The 14,895-nt window shown below is 28.6% G+C and overlaps 2 protein-coding genes across 13 annotated transcripts in view; both read right to left on the minus strand.

The window, feature by feature from the left end:
- Positions 1–4,928, minus strand: part of LOC119604449 (rho GTPase-activating protein 100F) — a 74,595-nt gene extending 69,667 nt beyond the window's left edge. For 7 of the 10 annotated variants that reach the window (XM_037957063.1, XM_037957060.1, XM_037957059.1 and 4 more), the window contains exons 1-2: positions 4,348–4,928; positions 572–1,765 (exon numbers count right to left, since the gene is read on the minus strand). The gene's annotated coding sequence lies outside the window, so the exon portion shown is untranslated. The remainder of the gene's footprint in view (positions 1–571; positions 1,766–4,347) is intronic. The other 3 variants (XM_037957055.1, XM_037957057.1, XM_037957058.1) reach the window with 3 other exon arrangements.
- Positions 4,929–8,710: 3,782 nt separating this feature from the next.
- Positions 8,711–14,895, minus strand: part of LOC119604450 (pleckstrin homology-like domain family B member 1) — a 53,041-nt gene continuing 46,856 nt past the window's right edge. For all 3 annotated transcript variants that reach the window (XM_037957067.1, XM_037957068.1, XM_037957069.1), the window contains exons 8-10: positions 10,630–11,051; positions 10,434–10,566; positions 8,711–9,126 (exon numbers count right to left, since the gene is read on the minus strand). In XM_037957067.1, coding sequence (XP_037812995.1) covers positions 8,950–9,126; positions 10,434–10,566; positions 10,630–11,051 — 732 coding nt within the window. In that variant the 3' untranslated portion in view covers positions 8,711–8,949. The remainder of the gene's footprint in view (positions 9,127–10,433; positions 10,567–10,629; positions 11,052–14,895) is intronic.

Raw genomic sequence — 14,895 nt, forward strand, 5'->3', positions numbered from 1 at the left:
CAAATAATTGTTATTGGTTATTGCTCAATTACACATTGTAAGTAATTGTAATGAATTACTTTATGTAATCAATACCCCCTAATGGTGGATATAAGGGTTAAAGGTTAATTTAAAATTTTTAGTTTAAATTAATTGAAATTATAAAATAATGCTTAATTTTCACAAGTAAAAAATATTTAGAAGTAATTGCAGTTGCAGCTTTACCAATTACTTGTAATTTCAATTGAAACTTTACCAATTGCAATTATTTATAATGTATAATTAAGCAATAACAAGTAATTTTAATTCAAGTTTTGTAAATTAATATTTGTAATTGAATAATTTACAATTAATTGTAATTTATTTTCATTATAATAACATTTAATTACAATTAAAAGTTATTGTAATTTCTTCTTGGTCGATTACACATTACAAATAATTGTTATTGGTTATTGCACAATTACACATTGTAAGTAATTGTAATGGTAGATATAAAGGTTAATTTAAAATTTTTAGTTTAAATTAATTGAAATTATAAAATAATGCTTAATTTTCACAAGTAAAAAATATTTCTCAAAATAAATTCACTTACTTGATGAGGCCAATTCGAAAAGTTTTCAATTTGAAAATGGATTCCTTAAACTAAGCTCGTGTTGTAGGAGTTTGATGTGAACTGATGATGTTATTTTTTCTATGTTGTCCTTGTTGATAGTTTGATTTGATGAATCTGATGATGTTGAGATGTGATGATGTATTCCACTTTTTTTTTCGACAGAATGTCCTGTTTAATTTACGCACACACATATAGAAACACTAATACACAAATTTTAGCTGTATTTCTTCTTTTTCGATTCTTCTATTTCTTCTTTTAACGTTTTCTCAATTTGTTTGAGATTTGATGGATATTTTCTTTTTGAGATATGAATTATTATGTAAATGTAAATTTTTTTATGCTTTATAGGAATTTATAATAATAATTAAGCGATTTTAGTTATTAAATAATTTTTATGTATTGTAATTTTCTTAAAAAGGTTTTTATGTTTTTTTCTAGATATTTTTTTGTTAATAATTTATAAAAATGAGCCTCGTTGTAGTAATTCGGTGGTCAATAAACTCATTGCTTTTAATTCTTTTAAATTTTCACGTTTGTTTTTTGTGTTTTTGACGTTTTTCATCTGAATACTTAAGAAACCAAATTTCGTTTTTATGTTAATTATCTATTTTCAACATATTTCGGATTTTTTTTTTTTTTTGTTAAATGTAGCACTTGATTTTAATAATTAATAATTTTGTTTAATTAAATTTTTTCTTGTATTAGAACTTTTTTACTCTGCCCTTTTTGTTTTAGTTGTTGTTTTTAGTGTGATACTCCATCGAATCGATTTTTTTACAACTTATTTTTTGTGTAAATCATTTCTATGTTATTTCTTCTATTTTTATTTTTCTCGTTTTTGGTTTTTCTGCTTTTCACTTATATTTTGTTATTGTTTCTATTTTTTCTGTCATTTTCACTTTACACACACTGTAGGAGACTCTAAAATGAAAAAAACACACATTTTTCTAATTTTCTTGCTGTTCCGATTTTTTATTATATTTTTTTTTTTTATTTTTTTGGAACATAAACCACACATACAAACGACCTCAACGACGAGTAGCTAAGGAATGCGTTCGAGTGTCAGTTGAGAGCTTTTTTTCGTTTGCAGAGTTCCATGTATTTTTTTAAAAAAGTTTGTTGTATTCGAATCTATTGTTTTAGTAAAACTGTTTTATTTCTTATAGATTTTTCCTTTTACAACAAATATTAATGGTGGCGAATATGTGGAAATAGTAAAAATAACAAAAAAAAGGTAACTATTGAGAGCGAGTAAGTGAGAGAAAAACTTTCAAAGGAACAATAACGGTATTGTGGTTGTAATGAGCAAAAGCAAATGAGAGCTTAACTCGCTAACGAAGGTTGGCAATACTTTTTTTTGTTGTTTTTTCTGTATTCTCTTGTGTTTTCTTTCAACCTAGTAAAACTATAAAATTTCCGTTAGATAAATAAGCCGACAGCTGTATTGCTCGTTTGTACCGTTATTTTCTATACTCTACAGCAACTTTCTCAAGAGTAAAAGAGACAACTAGTTAAACAACAATAAATGCTAATGTTTTAATTTCGGTATAATAAAATATCCTGTTTACTTCTATATGAATGCAAACTGCAATCACTATAAGAAAGACAAAAAAAAAATAGTTACAAAATTTGAGAGTTGAGTAGAAACTCAGAGAGGAAGAGTGGGAGTGTAGAAATTCTGGTTTTACTGTAATTTTAAGTGTCGATAATGTAGTGCAAAATTAATTGAAAATGTACATACAATTCATATATATTTGTTTAAAAAATCATATTGCAAATATTGCACAGTGTTACGAACGACTGATAATGGAAAAAACGCTTATTTACTAAATGAATAAATTTGCATTTCAGTTTTTAGAAGCTTTATTTTATTTTTTGGGAAAATGATACTTCTTGTAAAAAAAAGGGAATTTTAGGTAAAAAAAAGTACTTTTTATAAAAAGGGACTTTATGTGAAAAAAGTGACATTTTTAAATTAAGTGACTTTTTGTGAAAAAGTACTTTTTATAAAAAATGCCCTTTATGCGAAAAAAGTTACATATTGTGAAAAAAGTGAAAATTTTGTGGCTGTTTGTAAAAAGGTGGCTTTTTGTGAAAATGTAGCATTTTTGAGAAAAAAGTACTTTTTGTAATAATGTAAAAAAGTGATTTTTTTGAAAAAAGGACTTTTTTGAAAAAAGAGAATTTTTATGAAAATCCAGAAAAAATATTTTTTTGAGAAAAAGTAGATTTTTGTGAAAAAAGTGGCTTTTTGAGAAAAAAAAAAAAGAGTTTTTGTGTAAATGTGACTTTTTGAGAAACAAATTTTTAGTGAAAAAGTGACATTTTTTATAAAAAAGTGACTTTTTGTGAAAAAGTGGCATTTTGTGAAAAAAGAGACTTTTTGAGAGAAAAATTACTTATTGTGAAAAAGTGACTTTTTGAGAAAAATAATACTAATTGTGAAAAAGTGACTTTTTGTGAAAAAACGATTTTTTCAAAACGCACTTTTTGGGAAAAAAGCTACTTTTGTGTTCCGAAATGGATTTTTTTACATTTTTCGAAATTGTGAAATATTTTTGAAACCCTGGAGTGAAATATTTTTGGATCCCTTGAAGTATGCTTTATTTAATCTCAAAGTATTTCAACAGTGTTAAACCCAAATAGAACTTAGTTGATCAAATACCAATAAAAGTGAAGCCTACTCCCATAAGAATCTTCCGCATTGATCAGCAGGAGAAAACTACCCAATATTCTCATCAAATATACCCGAATGCTACATGTCTTCTGTAATTGTCTGCTTCGATTTCAGCAGCTTATAAGGAAATGTTCTGGTCCAACCAACAACTGATAAATCATTACTTTTACTGCATGGATATTGGTTGATCCGGCTTCATACTTTGAACTTCAGATAATGGATCTATTTTATGTCATTCATGGCGATTTTAGCAGTTTTCTATTTGGTTCAAGTTAGTCTGGCAGGAGAAAACTACCGAACTATTATATTTGACACATTCTCATCAAATATACCCGGACGGTACAGGTCCCCTGTAATTGTGTGGTTGGATTTTAGCATCTTATAATATAGGGCAATGTTCCGGTCCAACTAAATACATATAGATCATTACCTTGGCGGCATGGATAATGGTTGATCCGACTTAATACATATATTGAACTTCTGATTTTCCGTAATTGATCTATTTGATACAAGTCCGCTTCAAGCAGCTTTCTATTTGGTTCAATGACTTGACAGTGAGAATAAACGGCTATTGTTTTCCATTGAAAATGGAAATTCCTTAAAACTTGGTCCATAATAGACATAATAATAGTGTAAGGCCACTATCTAAATATAAAGTTTTTCATTTTTTTTTAATGCCATTAAAACTTGTATTAATTAAAACACCAACTACTTCAAAAAAAGCACCACTTTTCCTGTAAGTGCTTTAAAAAGCACTACATAGACCGACCCCTATAACCACACAACACAACTTAAACTAAATGTATAAAAGAAACAGCAGAAGAGTAAAAAAAAGTTTACACTAAACATTTCAGAATTTAGAGCAACTTTACGCTTCGGGCAATTTAACGAAGCCAAACACTTGGAAGACTCGATGGCAAGAGACAAAAGGGAAGAGAGCGACGATGATGATGACGACGACGACATACATTTCAACTGACACGACCAAAACGATTGAAAATTCAATTCATTCTTAAATGCAGCTAAAATGCAATTTTTCACCAACAAGCGAAAATAAAACCGTAAAATGTTTACACACACACACATTCGCACAATCAAGTTAAACTTCAAATTTGATTGTTTTATTGAATTTTAAGCATCCTTTGGAGATTTTCACATCTTAAAAAAAATTTTTTCTATATAACGTTTTTTTTTGTTGGTTATGTGTATGCATTTTCTTTTTCTATATGTATGCATGTGTAACTGCATACAACAGTATGTATAAATTTTTTCTATTTTACAATTTTTTTTCTTTCTTAACTGGGTTTTTTTTCATTCATATGCATAAATCGATTATTAACACAAATTTTTCATACTTTTTTTTAAAAACTTTTCATAACACTTAACACTTTTACATTTTGAATTTAAATCTTTTTATTTTTAAGTTAAAATTTTTAAATAATAAATTAGTTTTTTCTTGTTTTGTTGCAAGTGTAGAGTTAAAAATTTTCTATCTTTCAATATATAGATGTAATGCATATATATCTTTTCCTTCTATATATATATTTTTTGTTGTATATATGTATGTTTGTAGTAGAATAGTTATAATAAAATTTTCTTTTCCAATGTTGTAGTTGTTGTGCTACGCGCGCGTTGCATTGCAACCGCGAAGCAATCGATTCGAGGCGAAACAGTAAAATGCGAATAGAAATTTTTGCACAGCAAGCTATTAGGCGCATTCAATATGTATGTTTTTCCTTTCACAACACACACGCACACAAATACTCGACAAATTGATAAGAGTTCGTTTGTTTGTAGAAGTGTGTATGATGAATAGAAAAAGCTTTTTGTTTTCTCTCTATTGTTCTGCATTGCCTCGTTTTTACTCCATATGAATGTGTATGATTTTGTTGGTATTTGAACGTTGCACAATTTTTGCCGGTGTTTTGTTTAAATGAAAAGCTTTGTGCTATAAATCGTAAAATGTATATATTATATACTTTTTGGTAAAGCTTTTGTAGGACAGCAGCATTGTTTTATTTGGTAGTATTTTTAGTGTTTGTTTTAACGGTTTCGTAGGGTTGTATTTTTTTGTACTATGACTGATGTCTAAAAGAAAATATTGGGTTTGAGTAGAATCTCTTTTCCAATATAAATAGAAAGACAATTTTCTCTTAGAGGTCTCATAAAAGTCTTTTTGTATTACAAAAGTCTCTTCAGAACACAATTTTCTATAATAAAACAAGGCACTTTTCTATAACAAAACTTTCTTAAAATACTTTTCTATAAGATAACTATCTTAATAGGGTAGGTAGGTAGGTTGATAGGAGGATGTATAATACATCAAATCCGATGAAATACACCTAGGCCACTATCGGGCCTGTTGTGCGCTCCTTATCATGAAAAGAAAGGGAACTGAATGAATTATTTTTCAGTGTTCATAAACTCAGTTTCCTGAACATAATTCCTTAGAATTTTGCAATCAGTGTTATTTCCGGAATAACATCACTTACAAGATATTTGGATCTAACTTCGACGAATGCCTGGCAGTGGCAAAGAAAGTGCTCCAGAGTTTCACTGTCCTCTCCACATGCCCTACATTCGTCTGAATCCGCACTTCCAATTTTGCATAGATGTGCTCGTAATCCTGTGTGTCCACTCAGAATACGTACCATCATACTAACTTCAGACTTGCTCATTTTGAGGAGATTTTTCGTCTTGCTCTCATCAGGGTCACCCCATAGGATCTTCGTGGTTCTACTCACTGTTTCATTATTCCAAGAGGCCTTATGAGATTCTCTCACCTCTCAGTTAAAGCTTTCTTACAATCCAATACGGTCTTAGATTTAGTTCTATCGCCTAATATCGCCCTAATTGCCTTCTGGATATCGGTAAATATATTAAGCGCTGTGGGTGCCATATTTATTCTAATCCAATTTACGCATTCCGTTATTGCTCGTACTTCTGCCTGGAAGCTTGTGTTATGATTTGGTAAACGGTGGTATATTTCTGTTTCTGGGTCTTCAATATAGAACCCCAGCCCCACTTTGTCCCCCAATTTAGAGCCATCCGTGTAACAACGGATTCCTACTGGTATTTGCACTAATGTTCCGCTTGACCAAGACATTCTATCTGGGATCAGCGTTTCAAAGTTTCCGACATATTCTGTGTCTGGTATACGATCAGGCACGTCCGATGATTGTGTATAACCTTCCAATGTGTCCAGTATACATTGATGACGTGTCCTATAACCGCTTTTGTCCAGTTCGCCTAAAGTAAAGAGCCGTTCGGTTGTAAGCGCAGCCTCATATCTTAAATATGTTTCAATGGGTGGAATATCTAGCCACGTTTCCAGAGCCTTGGTTGAAGTAGTACACATGGCACCACTTATACCCAAGCAGCATGTACGCTGAACTCCCTGTAGTAGTTTGATATTGCACTTTTTGTCTAAAGTAGTAAACCAGATTATTGAAGCATAAGCTAGAATTGGTCTAATTACACTTTTATAAAGCCAATTTGTCATAGTAGGACTAAGACCCCATTTCATGCCTATAGTTCTCCTACATATCGCAACAGGTCCTAACTTAAATGCAGGAATGACAAATGGAACACACATTATTAAAATTTGTATTTTTTAGTCCTGTTGACTAGTCTGTTATTTGGTTAGACAAATAACAGACTAGTCAACACGACTCCAAATAGTCAATAATCTAGCCTATAGACTAATCCATAGATTAGTAAATAGACTAATCATTAGACAAGGCTTTTGGCTTCACCATAACTAATAAATAGATTCGTCAATAAACAAATCCATCGACTACTTAATAGACTCAGTCGGGAAATATATGGTAATTTTAGGATCGCATATTAAATAACATCGTTTAGGTCGTTATAGTGTCCCTCTCTTTGCTAAATCGTCCTAATCTGATCACAACTTGAGAAAGATGTAGAAATAAATAAATGTATAGGGAATCAGATCCAATTCTGATCCATAGTTTTTTAAACTTTTCATGTTCCCTTGAGCTTCATTGTTTAGTCGTTCAGTTTTCTGCTTTAGGTCTAAATCTTAATAACAGTTGATGTTGTTTCATTCTCGATAATTTTGGGCCGGATTCACGGATCACCTGACCCACAAAGACGATTTCTATATTTGCATTAGGCCAGAGTTCGTAACCATATCCGATGATCTTAGCAATATTCATCTGGACGATTTAGATCATTGCATTAGACCGTAGGAGTTTGTCAACATGTCGATATTTCATCTGTTTGTAATATTTCCCTCAGGTTCACAACGGTCTATTATAGACACTGGTGGTGATGTCAAGCTGACGATTGCATTCTTTTAAGTAACTGTATCTTAGGTGATCTCTGTCGCTCTATACTAAGTTGGATTTCTAGACCTACCGACCGGTTATGCTTTTAGTATTTTGATTAACCTTCTGTTGTCTCATATATCTGTCTTTGTCGGAGTCAACTTGACTTCCACATCAGATAGGCATGACAGACATGCGCTTATATATTTATACTATACATAGCAGAGAAGGTCGTTAAATATCTAGCACTCAACTTTTAAATATAACGAAAAGAGCCAGTCTCTTTCGTACAGCTTTAAAGTCTAGCTTTGTAGGGTCAAAGTGCATGAAGCCAGATTTAAATTTTCCCCATTCAGCGCCTTAGAAGTCATTTTATCATCGTCAGTGTTATCGTCATAGCACTACCAGACATGAAAAAAGTTTTTCTCTGGTGAGTTTAATATTCTTACATCGGGTCTAATATTAACTAACTTAATCTTAGTATTATGTTATATGTCTCTTTTTTGAAATTTCTGTTTTATTGAAAAATAGAATAATATATGACTATAGAAAGTAGTTTATTTTTTATAGTACGCGGTTAAGAATATAATTGAGTTATACCAGTCTTGTAGTAAATTAGCGATATATTTAAAAGCAAATAAAAAAAAAACGAAACAAGCTATTAATTACCAGCCACTATAATTCACATATAATAAAAAACTATCACCCCATAGGAAAAAGCACTTATCAAATACAAAAATTGACTGTAAACTAATTAGAGTTTTTTCACACTTAAAGCAAGGTCAAGTGTTTGGCGTTATTCCTCCCAAAACAACTAAAAATTAGTGTATATAAATTATCTTTCATTAACAATTTCTAATGAATAAAATGTAATTTTTAATTACACCTTAAAGACGTTTGGAATCTGTACATTCAATTCCTAAACAAATTGATAGAAAAGAAAATTTATATGTATATGAATATTCCTCCATGAATGTGTGAATGTATTTATATTCTTATTTTACAATGAATTTATAGTGTTTTTATACCAAATTGTATTGTATACTCTGCATAAATGTTTTTCTTAGTTTCAAATACAAATAATAGTTTAAAAGCTAAAGTAAATAAACAATAAGAAAAGTTTATGAAAAAAAAACAACAAACTTTTTTATGTAAAATTATATATATTCATATATATATATTTCCTTTGGTTGAGCATTTCTTCTTATATAAAAAAAATACAGAATTTTTTAAAAAAAACTTAGTTAAACTCTTGCTTAAAGTTAATAGTAAAAAGTTACTTAAAATTATTTGAAAATACAAATTTATATGTATATAAAAAATATATATACGTTATTGTATGTTTTTATGTTTGTATATATGTAGTTTTGTAATACTTATTTTTTAAATTAATAGTCTAAGTTGCCTTGAGCTCCAGTTATTATGGCATCAATCCATATTCTGGCTGCAGCATCAGAAGCTGCCTGTAATTGATAGCTGCGTTTTTTAGTCTTAACAATAAATGTACAATGAGGACGACCACTTTTCGATATATTCAAATGATCTAGATAAACTTCATCAATTGTCTGTAAAAAAAGTGTTTAAAGAAAAGGAAATTTTTATTAAAAATTTAAGAAGTTTTAGGAACAAATATTATGTTAAAATAAAAATAGAAGAAACCTTTATTTTAGAAGGCTTTACTAAGGAATAAAACTTTTCTACAAAAATTACGAAATTTAAGGTTTTTCTATAGAAAAGTTTATTTTCTACGGAAAAGTCACTTTTCTACCAAAAAGTCACTTATTTTTCAAAAGCTCCTTAAAAGCTTTTAACAATAAATTTTTCTATTTGAAAAGTCTTTTAAAAATACACTTTTCTATTATAAAACTTTCTTAACAAGACACTTTTCTATTACAAAACTGTCTTAACAAGACACTTTTCTATTAGAAAACTCTCTTAACAGGTCAATTTTCTATTAGAAAAATATCTTAACAAGACATTTTCCATTAGAAAACTCTCTTAACAATACACTTTTATATTAGACAACTCTCTTAACAAGACAATTTTCTATTAGAAAACTCTCTTAACGACACTTTTCTATTAGAAATATCTCTTAACAAGACAGTTTTCTATTGGAAAACTCTCTTAAGAACAAATTTTTTCTATTTGAAAAGTCTCTTAAAAAAACACATTTCTAATATAAAACTTTCTTAACATGACGCTCTTCTATTAGAAAACGCTCTTAACAAGAAATTTTTCTATTAGAAAACTCTCTTACAAGACACTTTTCTATTAGAAAACTCTCTTAACAAGACACTTTTCTATTACAAAACTCCTTCCCAAGACACTTTTCTATTAGAAAACTCTCTTAACAGGTCAATTTTCTATTAGAAAGCTCACTTAACAAGACAATTTTCTATTATAAAACTCTCTTAATGACACTTTTCTATTACAAAACTCTCTTAACAAGACACTTTTCAATTAGAAAACTCTCTTAACAGTTCAATTTTCTATTAGAAAAATCTCTTAATAAGACATTTTCCAGTAGAAAACTCTCTTAACAAGACACTTTTATATTAGAAAACTCACTTAACAAGACAACTTTCTATTATTAAAGTCTCTTAACGACTTTTCTCTATTAGAAAAATCTCTTAACAAGACACTTTTCTATTAGAAAACTCTCTTAACAAGATACTTTTCTATTAGAAAAGTCTCTTAACAAGACGTTTTCAATTAAAAAACTTTCTTAACAAGACTCTTTTCTATTACAAAATTATTTTAACAAGACTCTTTTCTAATAGAAAACTTTCTTAACAAAACCCTTTTCTAAAACAAGTCTACTTTAGAATAAGTTTCCTTAGGAGGACTATTTTTATCTAATTTATATACTTACAGAAAAGTAAGCCCCTCCTCTTGGTTTACGTTCCAATTTATCGGAATAATAAATAAAAGCATTGCGTTGTCTATCCAAAACAAACCATCTCTTAGACCAACCATGAAAAGTGGCTCCCAGTTTATGTAAATACCTATAAACAGAAAAAAAAATCATTAAAAAATTTTAAAATTTATAACCACTTCCAAATAATTACCCTCTACACGAATTCGAATCGACAAAAACATGCGGACACAAAGCTATCTGATGACCAGCCGATTCTATATGCTGTCTCAAATCCAAATCCGGTGAAAATATAGGCAAATAACGTGTTAAAGGTCTCTGATGTTTGGGTAAAACTCTCTTACGTTCATTGGCATCCGAAGAATCCTTATTGCGTAACTTTTGACTACCCAACATAGAATTGCTGCCATCATTTGAATTTGAACTAAGACGTTTCTCTAAGGCATAGGCAGTGTTGGAGCTTAGTTCCATATTCGATTTGGAAGAATTTTGATGACCCAAAGGTTCAATATCTGAATTGGCTTCTGATAAAGGACGCGAATTGGCACTGTGACGTTTGGGTTCATCGTCATAATGATGTTGTGTTGTGGTAAATTCGGGCTGTGAATGACGTTGCTGAAAGTAATGGAATAAAATAAAATTTAGAATTAGTTGTTTGTTTTTTGGACTTAAATAATTAATCACTATAATCGCTTAGAACCTTGTGTGTATGCGTTAGTGTACAAGTATATTTGTTTATTTATTTTATTTTTAATTTAGGGGCCAAACCAAGTGGCTAAATTTAACAGTCAATTGAGTTTGTCTGTTGGTCTTACTTGGCCAAGATACAAAATGAAAAAAAAAGCATGTGACACATTAAACAGCTAATAAAAACATTTATATAAATCACTCTGTATGTATTTATATCTAGTATTTATTTTTTGGAATATTTGAAATTCTTTATTTAAATGTTCTGTGTTTTGGTTTTTTCTCTACTTGTCAACACCATTTCTATTATAATTTCATTGAAATTTAAATGTACTACTTTTCTTTATATTACGAAGATTTTTGTAGGTGTGGATTTTTCATGAAATCTTTCACAAAACATCGTTATTTTAGTAAGTTATTGAAAGTATTCCAAATTTCTGACATTGCTTAAAGTAGGTTACATATTTACAAGTAACAATTATTGTGCAAAATAAAATTATTTGTTAAAATTTTATATTTTTTTGAAATTTAAAATTTTTTGAAAATATCCATTTTTTTGTAAATTTCAAATCTGAAAATTTTGAGAGAATCTTTAATCTAAATATATTAGAAAAGTCTCTCTTCTATTATAAAGGTATCCAAAGAAGACATTTTTCTATTAAAAAAGTCTCCAAAGTAGTCTCTTATCTATTAATCTATAAAAAGTCTCTAAAGAATACACTTTTCTATGACAAAGTCTGTAAAGAAGACACTTATCTATAATAAAGTCTCTATAGAAGACACTTTTCTAAGTCTCTAAAGGAGACACTTTTGTATAAGAAGATAATTTTTGATAAGAAAAGTCTCTAAAAATACACTTTTCTATAAGAATAGTTCTAAAGAAGACACTTTTTTATGTCTCTAAAAAGACACTTCTATAAGAAAAATCACTAAGGAAGAAAAGTTTGTAAAGAAGACATTTTTCTTTAAGAAAAGTCTTTAAAGTATTTTTGTATAAGAAAAGACTCTAAAAAGAAGATAATTTTCTATAAGAAAAGACTCTAATAAGAGACTTTTCTATAAGAAAAGTCTCTTAAGAACACACTTTTCTTTAAGAATAGTCTCTAAAGAAGACACTTTTCATTAAGATAAGTCTCGGTAGAAGACACTTTTCTATAAGAAAAGTCCTAAAGAAGACACTCTTCTTTAAGAAAGGTCCCTAAGAAGACACTTTTCTATAAGAAAAGTCTCTAAAGAAGACACTTTTCTATAAGAAAAGTCCATAAAGAAGACACTTTTCTATAAGAAAGATCCCTAAGTGTCTTAAGAAGACACTTTTCTATGAGAAAAGTTTCTTAAGAAGACACTTTTCTATAAGAAAAGTCTCTCAATAAAGCACTTTTTTATAAGAAAAGTCTCTAAGAAGATAATTTTCTATAAGAAATGTTCCTAAAAAGACAATTTTCTATAAGAAAAGTCCCTAAAGAAGACACCTTTCTTTAAGAAAGGTCCTAAAGAAGACATTTTTTATAAGAAAATATTGTAAAGAAGACACTTTTCTATAAGAAAATGTTGTAAAGAATACACTTTTCTTTAAGAGAAGTATCTTATGAAAGAACTTTTCTATAAGAAAAGTGTATTAAAAAAAAACTTTTCTGCGAGAAAAATATATTAGTTAAGAACACACTTTTCTATAAGAAAAGTATATTAACTCTTTATTAAAAAAAATTATAAAAATATATGAAGAAATTTTTCTATTGGAAAGGTCTATAGAACTTAGAGAAAATACTTTTCTATTAGAAAAGTAAAAATTTTTCTGTAGAAAAATTTCTTTGGAAGACACATTTTTATATGAAATGTTTCTTCTTTTATAGAAAACTTTCTTGGGAAGGCAGTTAAACAAAAAGTTTTTTGAGAAAAGTTTATAGAAAAGTTTCTATGGAAAACAAAGCTTTCAGCAAAATTTTTAACACATTATAACTTTTTCAGCAAATAGTGTAAGTAACTAATAACAATTTGTTTAATAAATATGACGATAATCATAAAATATATAAACTTACTAGATAATACATTCCCTGATGACAATAACGATGTTGACCCGGTCGTCGTCTTTGCACATAAGTCATCCAAACAGACATTTTGTTTTATTTTTAAAAATTTATAACTTGTTGCTTAAAATACGTATTATTCTTCTATATAAAAAGATGTGTTCTTTAAGATTTTTTTGTAAATTTCCAAAAAAAAATTTCTTTAAAAAACCACTTTACTTTTGATTTACTTAATTTTGAATAAAAATAAAAAACAAACACATAAAAACCACAGGAACTGTGAAATTTAAAACAACCCGCTGTTTAGGCAGACTTTTTTTTCAATATTTTATTTCAAAAAAAATTCATTCACTTAAATAAGTTTTGAAAATAGAACAATTTGTTAATGTTTTAAGAATTAGTTTAAAAAATTCTTTTCACTTGTTTTTTTTTTTCTTTCTTTTGTTTTAATTAAAAATATTTAATTATTTTATTTTATTTGTTGATGGTAGTATATGCTTCTATGGCAAATGCTCTTTTGACACTGACCAAATAGATTTGCGAAAAATTCTACATATTTGTCCAGTTTTATAAGATTTGAATACACAACATTGAAGATGCGTACAGTGGGGTGTGTTTAAAGAGCAGTGCTAATACTATGGATAAGGTGTAATAGGAAAATTAAATGCCCACACTTAAGACAAGTAATCACTGTGTATAATGACTGACGTATGAACGTAATTTACATATTCTAATTCTAAGAAAAGTATAATTTTGTTTTCTACAAGGAACTGCAAAGTGGTCACAGAGTAGAAAGTATTACTATATGCTAAATGGGAGAACATACGTGGTTTTTACAATGAGTGGGAGTGATTTCATTAGATCATTTAAAATATGTTTGGGCAGGTCATTGGTCAATTTAGATAGCAATATAAATAAATGAGCAATTCTCTTTTTAAATTTATGTTCCCTTGTAAACCTTGTAAATGTTGCAAATCTATCACAACTAAACCACAACTAATACACTTGAGCAGATATTACTGCTTTTGTTAAATTTAAAGAAAAATATTACAAAATTTTATTGAGTTTTTTACCATGTTTTGCTACCCTTGCAAATTTACTACTAAAAAAAATTTTGCTGAAATTGTGAATCCATTATGCTGGCAACGAGTTTTACTTCTAATTACTAACAGATATTACTGCTTTTGTTAAATTTAAAATAAAAAATTACTAAATTTTATTCAGTTTTTTTTACCACGTTTTTCAACTCTTGCAAATTTACCACTAAAAATATTAGCTGAAATTGTGAATCCATTATGATGGCAACGAGTTTTACTTCTAATTTCTCAGCTGTTTTAAGACAATGTTACAAATGTTGCAAGCCTTGCAAAAATGCTACAATTTGTTACTCTTTGTTACTCTTTGCAAATTTACCACTAAAAAAATTTAGCTGAAATTGTGAATCCATTATGCTGGCAACGTTTTTTACTTTTCATTTCCAAGCTATTTAAGAACAATGTTACAAATGTTGCAACTCTTGCAAAAATGCTAAAATTGTAACTCTTGTAAATTTACTACAAAAGAAATTTTCTCCTTAAGAGTGAGATCATATTGATTTTGACAAAGTGTTTTACTGTTGAGTCATTCATGGACCAAGTTTGCAGACTTTTGTAAAATATAGCAAATACTGCAAAAGAGCAACAGTTTGCAAGACCACAACAACAAATTTGTTTTATAAACATAAACAAATATTGGTACTTTTCTTA

This window comes from Lucilia sericata, unplaced genomic scaffold (assembly GCF_015586225.1).
Source record: "Lucilia sericata isolate MDLA Ls3-8-SP2 unplaced genomic scaffold, ASM1558622v1 Contig000394F_arrow, whole genome shotgun sequence".
NCBI lineage: Eukaryota > Metazoa > Arthropoda > Insecta > Diptera > Calliphoridae > Lucilia > Lucilia sericata.